Source organism: Salmo trutta, chromosome 9 (assembly GCF_901001165.1).
Source record: "Salmo trutta chromosome 9, fSalTru1.1, whole genome shotgun sequence".
NCBI lineage: Eukaryota > Metazoa > Chordata > Actinopteri > Salmoniformes > Salmonidae > Salmo > Salmo trutta.
The window spans coordinates 34,736,568-34,756,299 of record NC_042965.1 but is presented as its reverse complement, the minus strand read 5'-3'; the positions used below and the strand labels follow the sequence as shown (position 1 = coordinate 34,756,299).

Genomic DNA, 19,732 nt, shown 5'->3' with positions numbered 1-19,732 from the left:
ACGGAAGAAAAAAAATATCGGTAGTCAACATCAATAACTTTCAAATATATTCACTAGATATGTTCCCCAATCGATCGTAATATAGTTGTACCTTATATCACAAAGATTGGGGGGGGGAGTGAGTGTCTTCAATGGGAACTATCCACTGTAAACATAAAACACATGATACTGGCAAAACAAACTAATGGACACATTAAATGGAAATCCTATGTCCCTTTCTCAACCAAGGTCATTTGAGTTATGGGTGACAGAGTAGTCCTACTGCTAGCCACCACATAGGCTACTAAGATACCAGGACGGGAAATAGCTAACATGGATAATGGAATGGAAGCATCAGACATCACGAACATTTATGAAAGGGGTCAGTAGTGTTGAGGTATAACATAACGGATCAGTAGCCAAGTATATGCTGATAGTAGCCAACAGTAAATGCAAATAATGAATTTTGATTTCAATTGCATTCCAGAGAACAATTTAGGGGTTAAAAAAGAAGGTGCCTTATGACACATTCGCACTAACCTGACGTAGCAGGCTTAAAATAAACACTCGCACAAAAAGAAGCAACGCTTCCCAATGTATCTATCTAGCTGGATGCATGTTTGTATTTGGTCTATTTCATTGACGCATGTCGATACTAACCTTGATCAAGGAATGGGTGAAGTTCAAATTGGGTCTGCAGGTGGCAGATAGGTTTTTGAAGAATACATTATCCGCTCGTGATAACACTTTAAGGGCCGCCATGTTTTTGAAGCTAACCAACAGGCTTTTCTAAATGATGAGCAATGTGAGGCGGTTGAGTTATGGCGTGCATGTGTGATCAGCCTTTGCAGGAACTCACAGTCCCAGCTGGTAAAATGACACTAAAGCTGGGGGGGGGGGGGGCTAGCGGAGGAGGATCAATGTTAGCGAAAGAGGCTCGGCTAGCTCATTATAATTTAACTGTTTCGCGGCTAGAGGCGAGTCCGTAATATAAATGCATATATGTCCCCTTTTTTATATATATGCCTCTCTCTTCCTCTCTGGATTTACTTGTTAATAGATTTTTTTCGGCTGGATCTAGTTGACTAAACTTCACTCCATGTTGAAGGACGTTTCTGATGAACTCCACCAACGGAGTGGAGCAGAGACCAGGCTGTGTGGAATTCAGCTCCAACTACATAGATTCGCCCAAGTTCAATACCTAAAAATAAACTCAGCAAAAAATAAACGTCCTCTCACTGTCAAATGCGTTTATTTTCAGAAAACTTAACATGTGTAAATATTTGTATTAACAGAAGATTAAACATATATAAACTGAACAAGTTCCACAGACATGTGACTAACAAATTGAATAACGTGTCCCTGAACAAAGGGGGGGGGGTCAAAATCCAAAGTAACAGTCAGTATCTGGTGTGACCACCAGCTGCATTAGGTACTGCAGTACATCTCCTCCTCATGGACTGCACCAGATTTGCCAGTACTTGCTGTGAAATGTTACCCCACTCTTCCACTAAGGCACCTGCAATTTCCCGGACATTTCTGGGGGGGGAATGGCCCTAGCCCTCACCCTCCAATCCAACAGGTCCCAGACGTGCTCAATGTGATTGAGATCCGGGCTCGTTGCTGGCCATGGCAGAACACTGACATTCCGGTCTTGCAGGAAATCACGCACAGAACGAGCAGTATGGCTGGTGGCATTGTCATGCTGGAGGGTCATGTCAGGATGAGCCTGCAGAAAGAGTACCACATGAGGGAGGAGGATGTCTTCCCTGTAACGCACAGCGTTACAAGCTCAGTCCGATGATGCTGTGACACCGCCACAGACCATTACGGACCCTCCACCTCCAAATAGATCCCGCTCCAGAGTACAGAACTCGGTGTAACGCTCATTCCTTCGACGATAAATGTTAATCCGACCATCACCCCTGGTGAGACATAGGCGACGTTGTTGCCCGTGATGTCTGGTGAGGACCTGCCTTACAACAGGCCTACAAGCCCTCAGTCCAGCCTCTCTCAGCCTATTGCAGAAAGTCTAAGCACTGATGGAGGGATTGTGCGTTCCTGGTGTAACTCGGGCAGTTGTTGTTGCCTTCCTGTACCTGTCCCACAGGTGTGATGTACCAATCCTGTGCAGGTGTTTTACACGTGGTCTTCCACTGCGAGGCCGATCAGCTGTCCGTCCTGTCTCCCTGTCCTGTCTCGCTGTCTTAGGCCTCTCATAGTACGAACATTGCAATGTATTGCCCTGGCCACATCTGCAGTCCTCATGCCTCCTTGCAGCATGCCTAAGGCATGTTCACACAGATGAGCAGGGACCCTGGGCATCTTTCTTTTTGTGTTTTTCAGAGTCAGTTGAAAGGCCTCTTTAGTGTCCTAAGTTTTCATAACTGTGACCTTAATTGCCTACTGTCTGTTAGCTGTTAGTGTCTTAACGACCGTTACACAGGTGCATGTTCATTAATTGTTTATGGTTCATTGGGAAACAGTGTTTAAACACTTTACAATGAAGATCTGTGAAGTTATTTGGATTTTTACGAATTACCTTTGAAAGACAGGGTACTGAAAAAGTGACGTTTCTTTTTTTGCTGAGTTTATATGAAACGCTAACCGTACCTATGTTTCTTCTTGTGTGCCTTTGTTTGCTGAAATCCAATCAAATACAGTTTGTTTCCTTGTTAAGATTCAATTGGCACACGCAAAACAGTCGGCGGGTGTATTTGATTAAGGTTTATTGAAAAGGTATGGATTTGCAATTGACAGAGGGCACAAATACATTTATATATTTGGAGCAAACATGTATTGGATCACTAACCAGGTTTCCATCAAACCTTTTTATGGGATTAAAGTACATTTCGGTAAACTTTCCAAATGTCGTCAAAACAAACAAAAAAAGCGAGATATGGAGGTGGAAACACCATTATGTACAAATATTTATATAATTACCATCATATCGAAGTAAACTTGGAGTCACACGATGATAGTCCTCGCATTACGATTTGGGTAACCATACAGTTTATTAGGCAACAGATTACATAAATGATGATGAACGTGTGTTTGCAGACAGCCATAATATTATAGAAGAATACATTATGAATAACTTCACATGGTGGTGAATGTGCATGGTGATGAGTATGATGCTCCTTTCCAATAAATATCGATGGTTTTGTTCTGGTGACATGATGATCGATGTTTGACGAATACAAATATTCTCGCTTTTATCCATAATAATCTCATGTAGAGTAGCCTACCCACACAGCCTAGCCGCACTGTAGGCTATCTGCAAACTGTTGGTTAGAGCACATGTAGGCACCTTTACTATTTAACGCAACAGTTGGTGTACCAAAACTATAGGTAGAGTCGAAAATGCAATGGAAACACATCTAATTTTAGATTTTTATTCGGTTCATGAAAACGTAATTGAAAAAGTACATTTCGTGTTTATACGTCACAACGCACAAATCCGTTTGATGGAAACACCACTTCTGTGAAAACGCTCATATTTTCTATAATGCGGATTTTACAATAGTGGCATGAAGCCTGCCCCAGATAATAAAATAAACACGTTCACCATGTGAATGGATAATCATAGCGTCACGTGACCGTGTTTTAGTCATGGCGGACGACTGCAGAAGACAGGCGTTCGAACTGGAGAGAAGGATTTTTGAGTTGGACAATAAGTGCGCCAGCCTCAGAACCGAGAAACAAGGTAGGTGTACACTGTTATAACAATCATTTGTAATGAAAGGTAGTTAATGTCACGTCGATGCACCTTCAGTTTGTTCAGTTGAAAGTTCTTCTCATCTGGCTTAGTTAGTTAGCTACGTTAGTTAGCTAACGTTACCATATCACCAGAAATACTTTATGATAACACACAGACCAAGGTATATAAACTAGCTAGTCAAAGTTGAAACAACAACAACAGTAAACAATATGACTCATCGCATACATTCGCTAGCTAGCTAGCTCGATAACGCAGCTAACGTTAATGTTATTAGCGACGTTAGCTAATTAGCGAGCTAACATGGTACCTAACTAGTTAGCGAATTGTTTTACATTTTGTTTGTTTACTTAATTCCTTTGGCAATGTAAACATGTTTACTATGCCAATAAAACCGCTTTGAGTTGAGCTGAATTCATTATGTGGTACTGTAACGTAAGCTTGGTAACGTTAGCTGGCTAACTGGTGTTAATGTGTCGACAAAGATGCTGAGCTAGGGTATTGATCCGTTACCTTTCAAACATTCAATGCATAATGTTATTGCAGATTGCTTGACCAATGTATCTAGGCTATTCTGGGGTCTTGGATTTAATAGCTAGGTATCTAAATGTATTCCACTTTGTGTACGTTCTTGGCTTACTGGCCAACTATTATTTTCCAATGAACTTGATTTTGTCAACTCTAGTCTAGACTGTCATAATACTGTGTACAATGGTGGCCGGATGGACATAGCTAGATTATCTTCTTTATTGACTAACTCAAAGGGCAGCTCCTTACATTTTACGCCATTATCATGCCACTGTAAAATACATTGTCACCAAGTCATAGAAATGATCAGTGTGTTTAAACTAACACGTTAAATGATACATTAAACTCTGTAAGCATGAGATGTAATGTTTGGACATAAAGTTAGACCTGTAATACATATTTAACAACTTTATTTTCTCCTAGATGATGACTATTTACAGAATGCTTCTTCGATACTAGACAAGTTGAAAAGCTTTTACAGACAAGGGGGGGAGAGTAACAGTCTGCCTAAACTGCTTCAGGATTACACTCAGGTATTGCAGTTCAATGAATGTTAATGTTCTAGCTAGATTCTAGACAAAATGTTTTAGGCTAGGTGTGAATTCAAATTTGTTACCATCCAAGTTCCCTTCATCTCTGATAATCCTGTTCAGTCAGGTAGGTAGGTAGGCAAGTGGCTTCCTGAATGTAAACAGTAGACTTCATGTGTTCAGGCCTTGTTAGTTGCAAATAGGTAGCCTCGTAGAACCAAACAGATAGTTGTTTTGGTGATATATGGCAGGCCCATGCTGGTTCATGAGGCAAGCAAAATGTCCTTTTGTGTTCTAGTAGTTCTTCCACCTGCTGTTTGAAGTAGGATAACAGTATTCTATTTTGTTAAGTCATTCATGTCATCCAATGACATGAGCCTGAAGGTGTGAGAGAGCCGATACACTTGTTGTCCTTCCTTGACGCGGGAACTTTCAACTGACCACTATCCTCTTTGTGACAGGCTCAGTTCACAAATTAAATGCACCCTTCCACATGTCCTTGAAGTAGCCCAATCACTGATCTGTTAGTGAATGGAATGTTTTTTTCATCCTTTCACCTGTCAGAGCATAGAAAATCAGTAATTACTTTCAAATGAAGAAATGACACAATTATGCACTTTTAAAAGAAGTGGGATAAGTCCACAAATGTGGAAATCTAGAAGAGTTCAAAAGATTAGAATTCCAACTTCAAAGTGCAGTGCTGATGATGAACCCAGTGACTTGTTGACACATCTCCTGTTGGTGACATTGACATAACTCCCAACCCACGGTCTGTCTGAGTTATCCGCATCATCCCCACCCACCATAGCAGAGTTGTAGACAGCCTGTTGGAGAGATGGAGACATTTGTCTTATTGAAGGTTGTTGGCCAACAGCTTGTGGAAGAAGTCTGCAATTCACCTGCATTAGAGTTGAAGGCCGGCCGACCGTGTTACTCTTGTCATAAATGTTAGCGAAAGAGCATGGCTGAATAGATTAATTGCAAAACTATTATTCTTTAATCATATTTGTGTTAAATGTAGCCATTTCTTCAATTTTTTTATCTCCATATCAATTAATTTCTCAGTAACATTAAAGTACTTTACTGTGAATGTTTTTTTTTTATTGTTATTATTAAAATGGTAAAAAATAAACAAATAGCCTCTTAGACAAGAGTAATTTCTCAAGCAAGAATTGTTGTAAGACTGAGTGGTAAGGGGAAAACTAGCTGTTGGCAGAGGTTTGGAACTCTTTTTTTTATTTTATTTTTTATTGGTCAATTAACTAATTTACTGCATGGTGATGTCACCAGTCAGGCCAAAACTCCAACCCACCGAAACCGGCTGAAATTTTTGGCCGTCTTTTCAAAGAGTTCTTACACTTAAAGGGAATTATCATTTTCACAATTTCACAGTATTATTCCAACCTCATAGTGTGGAAATGTATATAAAACACAGGAAATCACATTTTTGACTGCACTGGGCCTTTTAAAAGTAAAGAATGACACTAGTGTGTGTGTGTAGGTGATCCTGGACATCACGTTCTATGAGGAAAACAAGCTGGTGGACCAGGAGTTCCCGGAGGACTGCTCACCCTTTAAGATCCAACAGCTGCTACAGGACCTCACAGAGCCAGAGGTGCTGGCCGGGAGACTGGTCCCGGCCCAAGAGGTGTGTGTGCCTTTGTGCAAAAGATATTCAGCCTGCTCTTAAAGGGCAATGCATGTGCGTAGGACCTTATACCTTATACCCTATGCACTCATGGCTGGAACGGAGTGGATGGAATGGTATCAAACACATGGAAACCATGTGTATGATGTATTTGATACCATTCCACTTATTTAGCTCCAACCATTACCACGAGCCCGTCCTCCCCAATTAAGGTGACACACACACACACACACTCACACACACACTGTTTAGTGACAGCTGTTCCTGTTCCAGGTGCAGTCAGTGCTGGGGCTAGAGGTGTTAGAGTGCCTCTACTGGAGACGTGGAGCACTGCTTTACATGTACTGCCACACACTCCACCAACGCAAGCAGTGGATCAAGAAGAACAAAGCCACTTTCCTCAAGGTATGGCCATTTAACTTTACATAGAAGTCCTAACTTGAATTGGAGTGCAACTGCTACTATTAGAGTTGGATTCCTTACGCCTGTTGTTCATGCAGTGTTGTTGTCTGTCTTGTTTCAGTGTCTTCAGGAGGGCGTACGTTACCTGATGAGGATGCTGCAGGTGAGGAACTCTGTGAAGCTCAACGATGGGGTGGTGTTTCACGACTCTGCTACTGCCAACTTCCTGGCTGAAGGTAAACCTCAAAGAACCGCTATATGTTATACATGTGTTGTGGCCTGTTTATTTTGTCAATGTTACATGTTTGTTTTGACATTATCAAGACAAACTTTTTCTTAATTTCTCATAAAGAGATGAAAAAACATGGTTATTTATCTGTTTCTATTTATTTTCCAATAGGCATCTTCTCAGACACCCACCTGCTGACGATGATGTACATCGGGGAGATGTGTTTCTGGGCAGTGAAGTACGAGGACTGCAGCGTGGATTCCACGGAACGCAAAGAGGACCGGCTTCACTTCCGGGACATTGGGACGCAGATCCTGCACAAATACGTGCTTGTCTGTGACGGCCCTCTTCAGGGCCAGGGCTGGAACACAGAGAATGCCAAGGAAATCCTAAGTATCTTACAGTGAACCAGGGAGGGCTATGGGTACAAGTTTCCCTTAGGCACTGATCTAGGATCAGATTATCAAACCCCACATTTTAATGCTAAGCATTAAGGGAGGAGGAATCTGATGGATCAGTTTCTAGGGTCAACTTCTTTCCATTCTGGAAGGCTCCGGCTGACTGGGGGCGAAGTTTGGTGCAAGGGTAGGTGAAGAATGAAGGGCTAGGGTAGGGAGGGATGTTAATGAAATGTTAGTCTCCCCGTCTCCTGCAAGGAGCACTTATCTTCCAGATTTCAGACTGTTGTTTGGGCATGTGTTTTTGCTCTGAGAATGTGGTAGAATAATAATTATATTAAAATAAGATTATTAACAAAATAAATTGTAAAAAAATAAGTATTGTTTGAAGATGAATCATAATCTAGCTTGTAATGAAACATTGCACAGCAACTGTTTTTATTTATTGTTTTAATTATTATTTTGTTATGTTTTAAATTAATTGCATTTATATATAAATATATATGGGGGGAAAAAGGTAAGATGGGGAATACACAGAGTTGGTGACTGAAGTATTCATGACCATTTTTGAGTATGTACAGTTTTCTTTTTTGAAACATCAGCTTTGTAATATGCCACCTTCTTTCTCACTTATACATTTTTTTATTATTATTAAAAACAAATTGACCTCACTTGGACAAGTAGTAATGTCCCAGTGACAGGAACTTTGATATTTTGATAGTATGCATTTAAATGCAGATTCTGTGTTCTTTTTGGAAGAATAAAACATTTCATTTATTTTTTTTGTCATTGAAAATAAATATGTTGGTTTAAAATGTGTGGTAAAACAACTACAATAACCACAATGCACCTCTTCCACAAGGTAGTGGGTGGGGAACTCTTGTAAACTCAGTCAGAGAATGATAGAGGCCTCTAGTGGTCAAAAGGCAGATTTAGCATGGGCAGGCCATTGAGGGCTTCCACTGTTTTAAAGTAGTCCTCGGGGGTGGGGATTCCTATGGGTTGTAGCCATAATGGTGCTGCCCATGCTGTCACAGACACTATAATGGCACAGATATAAAAATTAGTTTTCTCTATGGCGGTAACAAGAAATGTCAGATATGCTTTCAACTTCTCTTTCACAGTACCGATTTGACCTTTGATAAGTAATGTTTATAGCACATTGAGGATAGCTTGGACGCCTTATTGTTGCCACATTGAAAGCAGGTGGAAGGAGTCTAGTTATATGAAGTCTCAGACAGTTCAGAAACGGGTACTTCAGTGCAGGGAAAAACATCAATTGATCAAGAGCATGCATACACCAGTGAAAATGCACCGGCAGGCTTTTGGGTCTGTTTACCCGGTTAGGTTCTTAACAAATAGTAATAACTCAAATGGATGACTACAAAAAGCTCAAGCCAAGTTTATTCATCCCACTGGGTCATACAGCTGCAAAGACAACATACAAGTTACACAAGCATATTGTCATGACGTTGGCCTCTTTGGGTACAGGAAGGACAGTTGACGCCCTCCCCTTTGTACCATCACCCAACCTACCTTCCCCCCAACCCAGGGTTGTAAAAATTCCAAGAGGAGAATCTACTACAACATGTTTCATAGAGAGACAAAGGAAATTCTTCCAACTCATAGAATTGGAGAACCGAGCGACGTGTGTTCTGGAGAAGATATGGAAGATTGATGAAGACTCCAGCTACGAACTGATCCGCTTGGTACAATTTTGTGATACTCAGAAGAGACAATATAGCCATATTACCCTAAAACGGTCTACATGATAGCCTCAGCGATGAGACTCGAATCCACATGGTTGTATAAAATGTATTAATAAGGTTAAAACTATTTGTAATACATTGAGATGCTATGTACTGATGTTATTGTGATAGACTTGGTTACAGGAATACAATTCTAACTCAGTCATAGGCACGCCCCCAGGGACACATACAGGACCAGGTGTCATTTGACAAGCCTGTTCTATGGGCACTATAAAACACCCCCTGATTTACATTTCTACAGACCAGGCCTCCACTCCATTGTGAGTTTGGCCCATAGGTTTGACCAGCCAAGTACTCTACTGAAAGTGAACCATACCACGTGGTTAACTTTTAGACTATTGATACCGACAGAATAAGAACAAGTCTTTGATATTAATTATTAGTCTGCAGCTAAGTAAATTATATCATTGAACGCGAAGACCAACCACATCCATTCTATGACGACATTAATGAATGTCGCTCTGAAAGAGCCATTCTAACCGAGAGAGAGAGAGAGAACGCTGACAAACTCTCCATCAGAACAAAACTCTCCAACAAGAATCCCGACGACACATGAGCGTAAATATATATTGATTGCAATTGTTCCCGAATGAGCGAGCCTTCAATTGTCAATGGTTAATATTAAGGAACTCTGTGTAACTTCTCAGCTTACCGTTTTATGACCCATTGTCTAACAGACCAGCCATGCTTGTTAGCCATTAGGGCACATTACTATACCAATCCTTGGTGACGATAATTACTGTTTGTATGTTTTCTGTTGATTACTTAGTGTAGTAAATAAATGATTTTAAGACAATTGATGGATGGATGATTTTAGTAAACACTGTGTTCGTGCAGATAACCAAGAATTTACAACTTTCATGATGAGACTGAAAATAATATACGGGTTAATGTTGACTGCTATCGATGTAAAATATTACTAAGTATTTTAAGAGTTTATTCAGAAGATAACAGCTCTATAAACGTTCTTCTGTGGTGCCCCGACTTTCTAGTTAATTACATTTACATGATTAGCTTAATCAGGTAATATTAATTACAGAGAAATAATTTTATAAGTTAGCATGTCATATCACTTAATCCGGCATAGCCAAAGACACGACAATATATACTGAACAAAAATATAAATTATTTTAATGGGTTACAGTTCATTTAAGGAAATCGGTCAATTGAAATAAATGAATCCCTAATCTATTGATTTCACATGACTGAGAATACAGATATGCATCTTTGTTACATATACCTTAAACAAAGGAGTGGTGTGGATCAGAAAACCAGTCAGTATCTGGTGTGACCACCATTTGCCTCATGCAGCGCAACACATCTCCTTTGCGTAGAGTTGATCAGGTTGTTGATTGTGGCCTGTAGAATGTGCCACTCCTCTTTAATGGCTGTGCGAAGATGCTGTATATTGGTGGGAACTGGAACACGCTGTCGTACACTTCAATTCAGAGCATCCTGAACATGGGTGACATGTCTGGTGAGTATGCAGGCCATGGAAGAACTGGGAAATATTCAGCTTCCAAGAATTGTGTACAGAGCCTTGTGACAATGGGCCGTGCATTATCAAGCTGAAACATGAGGTGATGGTGGGTGATGAACGGCACCACAATGGGCCTAAGGTTCTCATCACGGTATCTCTGCATTCAAATTACCATCGATAAAATGCAATTGTGTTCCTTGTCCGTAGCTTATGCCTGCCCATACCATAACCCAACTGCCACTATGGGGCACTCTGTTCTTAACGTTGACATCAGCAAACGCAGAGTCACCTCCTGATATGTCTAAGACAAACAATCCATCTATGTTGCTTGGCAAGAACTCAAGTCTGTTCCTCTCATTGGTATTATCATGGCCCTGCCTACGTCTAGAACCTTCATGGGTGTGGAAGTGTGTGAGTGAGACAGGACTGTAGTTAGAGGGTCGATGTGGCGGCCCCTCTGGCCTCCCTCCCAGAGGTTTCTTCTCTCTTCAACTGTTGACCTTATCTCGAGTTGACTTCCACATCCCTCCTGGTACCCACTTCACCGAAACTGGCCTGCCTTATCAGGAACTTACTAGATTGTTGCTGTTTTCCTCCTTCCGGATAATGCTCAATGGTTACTGCAGTTTAACTTATGCCCTGCCCAGAAAGCTAATTTCCATAGAGCTCGTCTTCAAGGAGTGAATGGGAGTCAATTGGGCGCCAGCTCAAAAACCAAACAAAAGCATGAATTTCGTCAACAAGAAATACAACGTTACAAATATTTTCCGAGATGTGAGACGATTAACTTTTTGTCTGTATATCGTATAGCTTTGGAATCGTGACATTACGTACTTTCGAGGGAAATTACTCTGATCGCTTGACAATTAGCTTAGCAACCGCGTGATGCAGCATGACAACACGCTGCATCCCTCCCTTCAGCGCCCAAGGGTATTCCTATCTCCTCCTTTCTCTAATATATCTGTATGAACCGGATGCAAACCGGATATAGAAGGTCCATGAATCAGCATATGCGAACTAGTAGCGGTGCGTGGGTAAAATCAGTGGTGAAGCCAGGGGGAAAAAAGCCTTATTACAACCTATTTGTTGAGATAAGTGTTGTTTGCTCTATATTATTCTCTTAGTTAACATGCCTTGCCATCGTCACATATTAGGCCGTCATTGTAAATAATAATTTGTTCTTTAACTGACTTGCATAGTTAAATAAATGTTAAATAAAAATAACATTCAAAAATAAGCAACGTTACTGGGAGCACGGCTGAGATTGAACTTCATAGACTTTTCCCCCTTAAGCCATATTCGAAAGGGACTAGTATTGCTATAGAACGTCGGTTATGTAATTATTACCCCAGCATGTCTGTTTTTCGAGAAGACGATTCCGACGGGATTAGTTTGACCAAACTGCCCCTGTCATTCGTTTTTTCCCTCATTCACAATTGACCATTATGACGGAAGCCTGGAGGCTCTTCTAGGTGTGAAGATATTTAATATGTCTTGGGACATCCTAATATTGGCCTAATGGCCTTCAGTTCGGAGAAAGTCCAAATAATAATGCGTATCAATAAGAACTGTGAACTGTAACCTACGCAGACATTTAATTAACTGACATATTTGTCAATGTATCAATTCATTGACACATTGACACAATGGCACTAGGAAGGTTGATCGATTACAGAACAGATCGTTCATCTGTAGGCTATGTGCATAGCACTTTGTTTTAAGCATCAATTTGTTCCCATGTTCTTACCCAAACTGAGTGCAGCACCTGTTCAACTGTAATATCCCTCAAAACCCGGTGATCGATTTGCACGGGATAAGTATTATCAGAGGACCTTGGAGTTTGTCCCCCCCAATTTTTTTTTTAGGGCTGAGATAATAACGTTCCGGCCAAGTAAAAATTACTGGCGTGGTAGATTCGGACGGGACTAAAATTACAAATGTGGTGATTTATGCTCGTGCACATAATTATATTACCTGAGCTTCCCCAGTAAAACTCTTCCAGTTAACACTATCTATGTTTCCCTTTACTGTGGGAATTGGGATCGAATCAATGCAAAATTAGCCACTTTCAATGCAACATACCGAAACAAAACAAGCTATGCAAGCGATTTTGTTGTTGGCAAAATGCATCGGAATAGGATTCTATTGCATCTAAAAAAAAAACGGTGTGGCAGAACCAATCAGAGCTGCATTAGGCCTATATGCAAATAGACCATTGCCATATATGGATCTGTGCCATTTTCTTTGAACTGGACTGTGTAAACAGCATGATAGGCCATGAGTAAATGCACTTGTTTTGAGATCAAAGCGAGAGCTGCATATTTGTTCATATCCTTTGCTAGTTAGTGAGTTATTAGCCCAGTTATAGATCATTTGTAGTCAGCAATGGGCACAAAACATGTGCATTTCTAGACATCTTTGAAAAGGGAGTCAGGTAAAGAGCTTTTTTTTGTCTTAAAGGGGTAGTGTTGTATTTTGAGACAGGCTTGAATAAGCTATGTTGCCAATAGGCAGAGGGTAGCATAATTTTTCTGATTCTCTGTAATAATGGTATGGGAATAATAATGCATTTTATTTTGTAAAGTGGTTTCTTGCATCAAGCAACACAATATTTTGAGTCACCTCCTTATCTGAAGGACAAGTGGATAAACAGGTTAATGTCAAGCATAAACAGGTTAATGTCAAGCCTTGCATGTTTTTTTCAAAAGTCTCATGGAATGTAGGCCTGAACGTTGAACACCACACATTGGCTGCTACTGTAGGCTGAATGATAGAACAGCTATTTCCATATTAAAATGTTATGGGATGCATTTTCATTTTTTTTTTGTGGGAGGCCACTCTGGTAGGCCTACATTATTATCGAATAGCCATAGTAGCCGACTTGACCACTGTCTGAAACTGTAACTTAAAGTGGGTACAGCCTCAGTGTTCACAGTAAACGGGCGCTGGAAGTTGCACAGAATTTTCACAATGTTCAAGTTTGAGCTCAGCAGACTTGAAATTTGCTCAGTGCCGGGAAAACTAGGGAACGTTGCATTTATGCCTAAGGCTCAGACAATTAGAAGACACAGTGGCAGAATAAATTCAACCACACCTTTGTTTCATTACAAAACTGGAGAGCAACATATGTCCGGTGGAGTCCACAAAGCATATTGCATGTAACAAACAGTTACATGACCTACAGCATGGTCAATCAAATTAATGTTGCCGACACTTAACACTTTTTTGGTTACTACATGATTCCATATATGTTATTTCGTAGTTTTGATGTCTTCACTACTATTCTACAATGTAGAAAATAGTAAACAAATAAAGAAAAACCCTCGAATGAGTAGGTGTGTCCAAACTTTTGACTGGTACTGTATGTGATAAGCAAAACTGACACAGTTACAATAGACATATACCATATTGGTTTTACCTGAATTTTGTTAGCTCACAATAAACACAACAGCTCAATGCTGAGTAAAGAAGGTTAGTACTGTACAGGGATGGTGAAGAGTATTAAAACCATCCTGCAGAAGTAATTAGCGACCAGAAGGGGGCTCTCTTGCGTTACACTAGCAGTTGCCAAACACTTCCATGATGTGGTGGCCCAACTAAACTTTGGATATATCTTCTGCGGCTTACTAACTAAACAAAAGCAATGTTGTTCAGCACAAATACAGCATTCTCACTCTCTACTCCACCAACAGGTTAGTGTTTCTTCACACTTTGTATTGTTTTCCCTAGCACTACACACCTGATTCCACTAATAAAAGGTTTGATGATGAGTTGATTAAGAAACATTAGGTTACTATTTTCACTATAGTCCTCCTTTGATTGATTTGAAATGTACTGTCTGTTACCATTTGAGGTAATGTACACCTTGCGTTCATATGGTTACGTGTGTGTGTATATGTCTATAATAACCTGTTGTGGTTGTGTGTGTAGGGCGGAGAGGAAGAGAGCCAGTGTGAAGCCGCAGAGTCTCAGCAGCAACCTCTTCATCCTGGAAAGAACGGACCAATCAGGACAGCCATATTTCAGTCCCGCCCCTCAGGTCCAGGAAGTATGTCAGGAGGTGGATGAGTTCATCTATGTGGCCAATGCAGAGACAGGAAGAGGTAACACCAAGACTCCAACACATTCCTCATACTTGCTCCTATTCCTAGGCCCTTGTTGCCAGCCAGATAATCTTGTCAAGCAAACTGACTCCTGCGCTCACAGAATATGAGCTATCGCAACATCAGGCTGGTTCCACCAGGCTACCTTCCAGGACCAGAGCCAGTGAAAGGTGAGACCAAGGCCCCATTCCATAATATCGCCTGCATCTGCAACCCTAGAGCCTCATTGCCTCTTTCCTGCAGGAGTTTTGGTCATTTAGTAGGTGCTCACTTTAGATTTGTGACACACGATGTAATCGTGATATGCTGAATTCCAATCTCATTTTGTATTACTGGATGTGTCTGTATGTGTCAAGCCACAAATGAAAAGTGATGCAGTTGTTTATGGCAACATCTCTACAAATCTACCCTGTCAGCCTATTCTGTCTCTATTAGGTGGTGAGGGGGAGGCGTCTCAGATCCAGGCATTGGTGGACCCTGCCTAGTGTTCGTCCTCCAGAACCCTCCTGGTCCTGACTTTTGTGTCCAGAGAGGAACCAGACCCAATCAGAACCACTAGTCCCAGTACTGCTAGATTAAAGACCAGGAACCCCAGTGTGGATATTGCACAGAGGCTCTGCCTGTCCCTGCTGCCCAACCCCTGGATGGTCTCTGTCTGTCTGTCTGTCTGTCTGTCTGTCTGTCTGTCTGTCTGTCTGTCTAGTCTCTGTCTGTCTGTCTGTCTAGTCTCTGTCTGTCTAGTCTCTGTCTGTCTGTCTGTCTGTCTGTCTGTCTAGTCTCTGTCTGTCTGTCTGTCTAGTCTCTGTCTGTCTGTCTGTCTGTCTGTCTGTCTGTCTGTCTGTCTGTCTGTCTGTCTGTCTGTCTGCTGGGGTGCTGTGGTCTCAGACTGTAGCTAGCTGTCAGAGGATCCTGTCTGCTGGGGTGTTCTGGTCTCAGGCTGTAGCTAGCTGTCAGAGGATCCTGTCTGCTGGGGTGCTGTGGTCTCAGGCTTTAGCTAGCTGTCAGGGGATCCTGTCTGCTGGGGTGCTGTGGTCTCAGGCTGTAGCTAGCTGTCAGAGGATCCTGTCTGCTAGGGTGCTCTGGTCTCAGACCGTAGCTAGCTGTAAGAGGATCCTGTCTGCTGGGGTGCTCTGGTCTCAGGCTGTAGCTAGCTGTCAGAGGATCCTGTCTGCTGGGGTGCTGTGGTCTCAGGCTTTAGCTAGCTGTCAGAGGATCCTGTCTGCTGGGGTGCTGTGGTCAGAGGATCCTGTGCTGGGGTGCTTTGGTCTCAGGCTGTAGCTAGCTGTCAGAGGATCCTGTCTGCTGGGGTGCTGTGGTCTCAGGCTTTAGCTCGCTGTCAGAGGATCCTGTCTGCTGGGGTGCTGTGGTCTCAGGCTGTAGCTAGCTGTCAGAGGATCCTGTCTGCTGGGGTGCTGTGGTCTCAGGCTGTAGCTAGCTGTCCAAGGATCCTGTCTGCTGGGGTACTGTGGTCTCAGGCTGTAGCTAGCTGTCAGAGGATAATGTCTGCTGTGGTGCTCTGGTCTCAGGCTGTAGCTAGCTGTCATTGGATCCTGTCTGCTGGGGTGCTGTGGTCTCAGGCTGTAGCTAGCTGTCAGAGGATCCTGTCTGCTGGGGTGCTGTGGTCAGAGGATCCTGTCTGCTGGGGTGCTGTGGTCTCAGGCTGTTGCTAGCTGTCAGAGGATCCTGTCTGCTGGGGTGCTGTGGTCTCAGGCTGTAGCTAGCTGTCAGAGGATCCTGTCTGCTGGGGTGCTGTGGTCTCAGGCTGTAGCTAGCTGTCCAAGGATCCTGTCTGCTGGGGTGCTGTGTTCTCAGGCTGTAGCTAGCTGTCAGAGGATCCTGTCTGCTGGGGTGCTGTGGTCTCAGGCTTTAGCTAGCTGTCAGAGGATCCTGTCTGCTGGGTTGCTGTGGTCAGAGGATCCTGTGCTGGGGTGCTTTGGTCTCAGGCTGTAGCTAGCTGTCAGAGGATCCTGTCTGCTGGGGTGCTGTGGTCTCAGGCTTTAGCTCGCTGTCAGAGGATCCTGTCTGCTGGGGTGCTGTGGTCTCAGACTGTAGCTAGCTGTCAGAGGATCCTGTCTGCTGGGGTGCTGTGGTCTCAGGCTGTAGCTAGCTGTCCAAGGATCCTGTCTGCTGGGGTACTGTGGTCTCAGGCTGTAGCTAGCTGTCAGAGGATAATGTCTGCTGTGGTGCTCTGGTCTCAGGCTGTAGCTAGCTGTCATTGGATCCTGTCTGCTGGGGTGCTGTGGTCTCAGGCTGTAGCTAGCTGTCAGAGGATCCTGTCTGCTGGGGTGCTGTGGTCTCAGGCTGTTGCTAGCTGTCAGAGGATCCTGTCTGCTGGGGTGCTGTGGTCTCAGGCTGTAGCTAGCTGTCAGAGGATCCTGTCTGCTGGGGTGCTGTGGTCTCAGGCTGTAGCTAGCTGTCCAAGGATCCTGTCTGCTGGGGTGCTGTGGTCTCAGGCTGTAGCTAGCTGTCAGAGGATCCTGTCTGCTGGGGTGCTGTGGTCTCAGACTGTAGCTAGCTGTCCAAGGATCCTGTCTGCTGGGGTGCTGTGGTCTCAGGCTGTAGCTAGCTGTCAGAGGACCCTGTCTGCTGGGGTGCTGTGGTCTCAGGCTGTAGCTAGATGTCAGAGGATCCTGTCTGCTGGGTTGCTGTGGTCTCAGGCTTTAGCTAGCTGTCAGAGGATCCTGTCTGCTGGGGTCCTGTGGTCAGAGGATCCTGTCTGCTGGGGTGCTGTGGTCTCAGGCTGTAGCTAGCTGTCAGAGGATCCTGTCTGCTGGGGTGCTGTGGTCTCAGGCTTTAGCTAGCTGTCAGAGGATCCTGTCTGCTGGGGTCCTGTGTTCAGAGGATCCTGTCTGCTGGGGTGCTGTGGTCTCAGGCTGTAGCTAGCTGTCCAAGGATCCTGTCTGCTGGGGTGCTGTGGTCTCAGGCTGTAGCTAGCTGTCAGAGGATCCTGTCTGCTGGGGTGCTGTGGTCTCAGGCTTTAGCTAGCTGTCAGAGGATCCTGTCTGCTGGGGTGCTGTGGTCTCAGGCTGTAGCTAGCTGTCAGAGGATCCTGTCTGCTGGGGTGCTGTGGTCTCAGGCTGTAGCTAGCTGTCTGAGGATCCTGTCTGCTAGGGTGCTCTGGTCTCAGGCTGTAGCTAGCTGTCAGAGGATCCTGTCTGCTGGGGTGCTGTGGTCTCAGGCTGTAGCTAGCTGTCAGAGGATCCTGTCTGCTGGGGTGCTGTGGTCTCAGGCTGTAGCTAGCTATCTAAGGAACTACCTTCAGCACAAATGCTTCTGAAGGAATATTCTACCTCTGATGTGCCTTGTTTCAATGAATCGCAAAAGAAAAAATCATTATTGGGTTAATATTATTTAATAACCCTGTCATAATGTTTTGGTGAGTAAATAGTGGGTTGTGAAACAAAACAGAAGTGAAGAGAACTACTGTTTAAATGTAGCTATGGTACTTTAATGAAGATAATGAAGGGTTTTGGTTATGACATTGTGTTCTTCTACTACTACTGCGTAGTTTAGAAGCATTTAGAATCATATTGATGTGACAAGGAATTATGGGTAATTATATTTTTTTATATCTTTATTTCAGCAAATCATGCAATTTTTATTTGATTTCTTTCATAACTTATTATTTTTTTATACTCCAAAATATTATGCTTTTATTTTCTTTCATTGTTTAAATTCATATTCTAAATTACCACTGCACAAGTTGTTATAAAGCAACTGAAAGCCTTCGGTGGGTCACAGCACAGAAACGTTGGTGAGCTGTGCGCCTGGAACAGTGAAAGGCGTTTGCTTCATAGTTCATCAGTAGTTCACAGGCCAACCCTTTCATTTCTTCCTTAATCTGCACCATGAAAAAAACATCATAAAAAAAGAAGAAAAGAAGAAGAAATGGACAGGTGAAACATCCCTCCACTAGGCACCTGTATTCCTTCTACTTCTACTGTGTTTTCAGATGAGCGCAGGCTGGAAGGAGAGGAGACAAAGAGAGGAAGTCATTTAAAGTATTGAGATGCACCCCTCTGGCTCAGGCAATGGTACAACATGCTACTCCAAGTTCTCTGGGGTTATTTTCCTCTGAGGTCAGCATTGGCACACTAAACTGAATTCACATCTGTCTGATGGGGGGAAGGACAATGTTCCTATTTACACCACAACGGGGCAGGCCTGCTCCGGCTTCTCAGGGCCAGGGGAAGCTGTGGAATGTAGACTAGTTGCAGCTTGGTTTACTACGCTTTTGGCGTGGGGGTTGCACTGTGACCCCCCGAAAACAAATTAAAATGAAAACTCAAACCACAATTTTCTAAACACAATCAAGAATGTACTGTAGCAACCCTGTGTTTATAAGCGCCAATATCAACTCTGCCACATGAGCACGCTTTTGTGGCACAGTTGATGGCACGCTGGGCTAAGGCCAGAAGGTTGGCGGTTTGAATACCACCGCAGACAAGCTCACTTTCCCTGCCTGTTATCTGTTGATAAAGTATGGATGTTGTTGTCTGATACAATACATTATAGCTGGAATCCTTAATAGGGAAACTGCCACATCTGTTTCGGATATTACAACAACAAAGAAGTTACTGCAAACAACAAACACTTTACACCCCCCCCACCCCCCGCTTGAACATTTTTGAAGAATATTGCAGAATATGTGCTGCAGTTTTAGCATGCTGCTCAACACTCCTCACCTTCGTTTTGTCTACAAACCAAAACAATAACAAAGGCCCTGGGGCAGCCGTGGCACTGTTTCCCCTAATGTGGGACCGTGACCAAATTACTTCTTTCATAAACCCTGTTCAATTACAGTACTTGAAAACTGCACAAATCTTTTCTATTACTTGTAAGTTCTCACTGACCAACCGATGCTTTGGTAGGTGACCGTGATACAGTAGACCTTTGCTCTGAACTATGCATTTTTATTTTATTATTGTATTTCACCTTTATTTAACCA

At 43.0% G+C, this 19,732-nt stretch overlaps 2 protein-coding genes across 2 annotated transcripts in view; one reads left to right on the top strand and one right to left on the bottom strand.

The window, feature by feature from the left end:
• LOC115200464 (succinyl-CoA:3-ketoacid coenzyme A transferase 1, mitochondrial) overlaps positions 1–837 on the bottom strand; it is a 124,354-nt gene extending 123,517 nt beyond the window's left edge. Inside the window, exon 1 of the mRNA XM_029763559.1 lies at positions 640–837. Coding sequence (XP_029619419.1) covers positions 640–741 — 102 coding nt within the window. The 5' untranslated portion in view covers positions 742–837. The remainder of the gene's footprint in view (positions 1–639) is intronic.
• Positions 838–3,591: 2,754 nt separating this feature from the next.
• On the top strand, positions 3,592–8,247 carry LOC115200463 (UPF0600 protein C5orf51 homolog). Its single transcript, XM_029763558.1, has 6 exons — positions 3,592–3,685; positions 4,649–4,758; positions 6,257–6,403; positions 6,677–6,808; positions 6,927–7,041; positions 7,206–8,247. The coding sequence occupies exons 1-6, from the start codon at positions 3,592–3,594 to the stop codon at positions 7,439–7,441; spliced, it is 834 nt and encodes a 277-aa protein (XP_029619418.1). The 3' UTR covers positions 7,442–8,247.
• Positions 8,248–19,732: the final 11,485 nt, after the last annotated feature.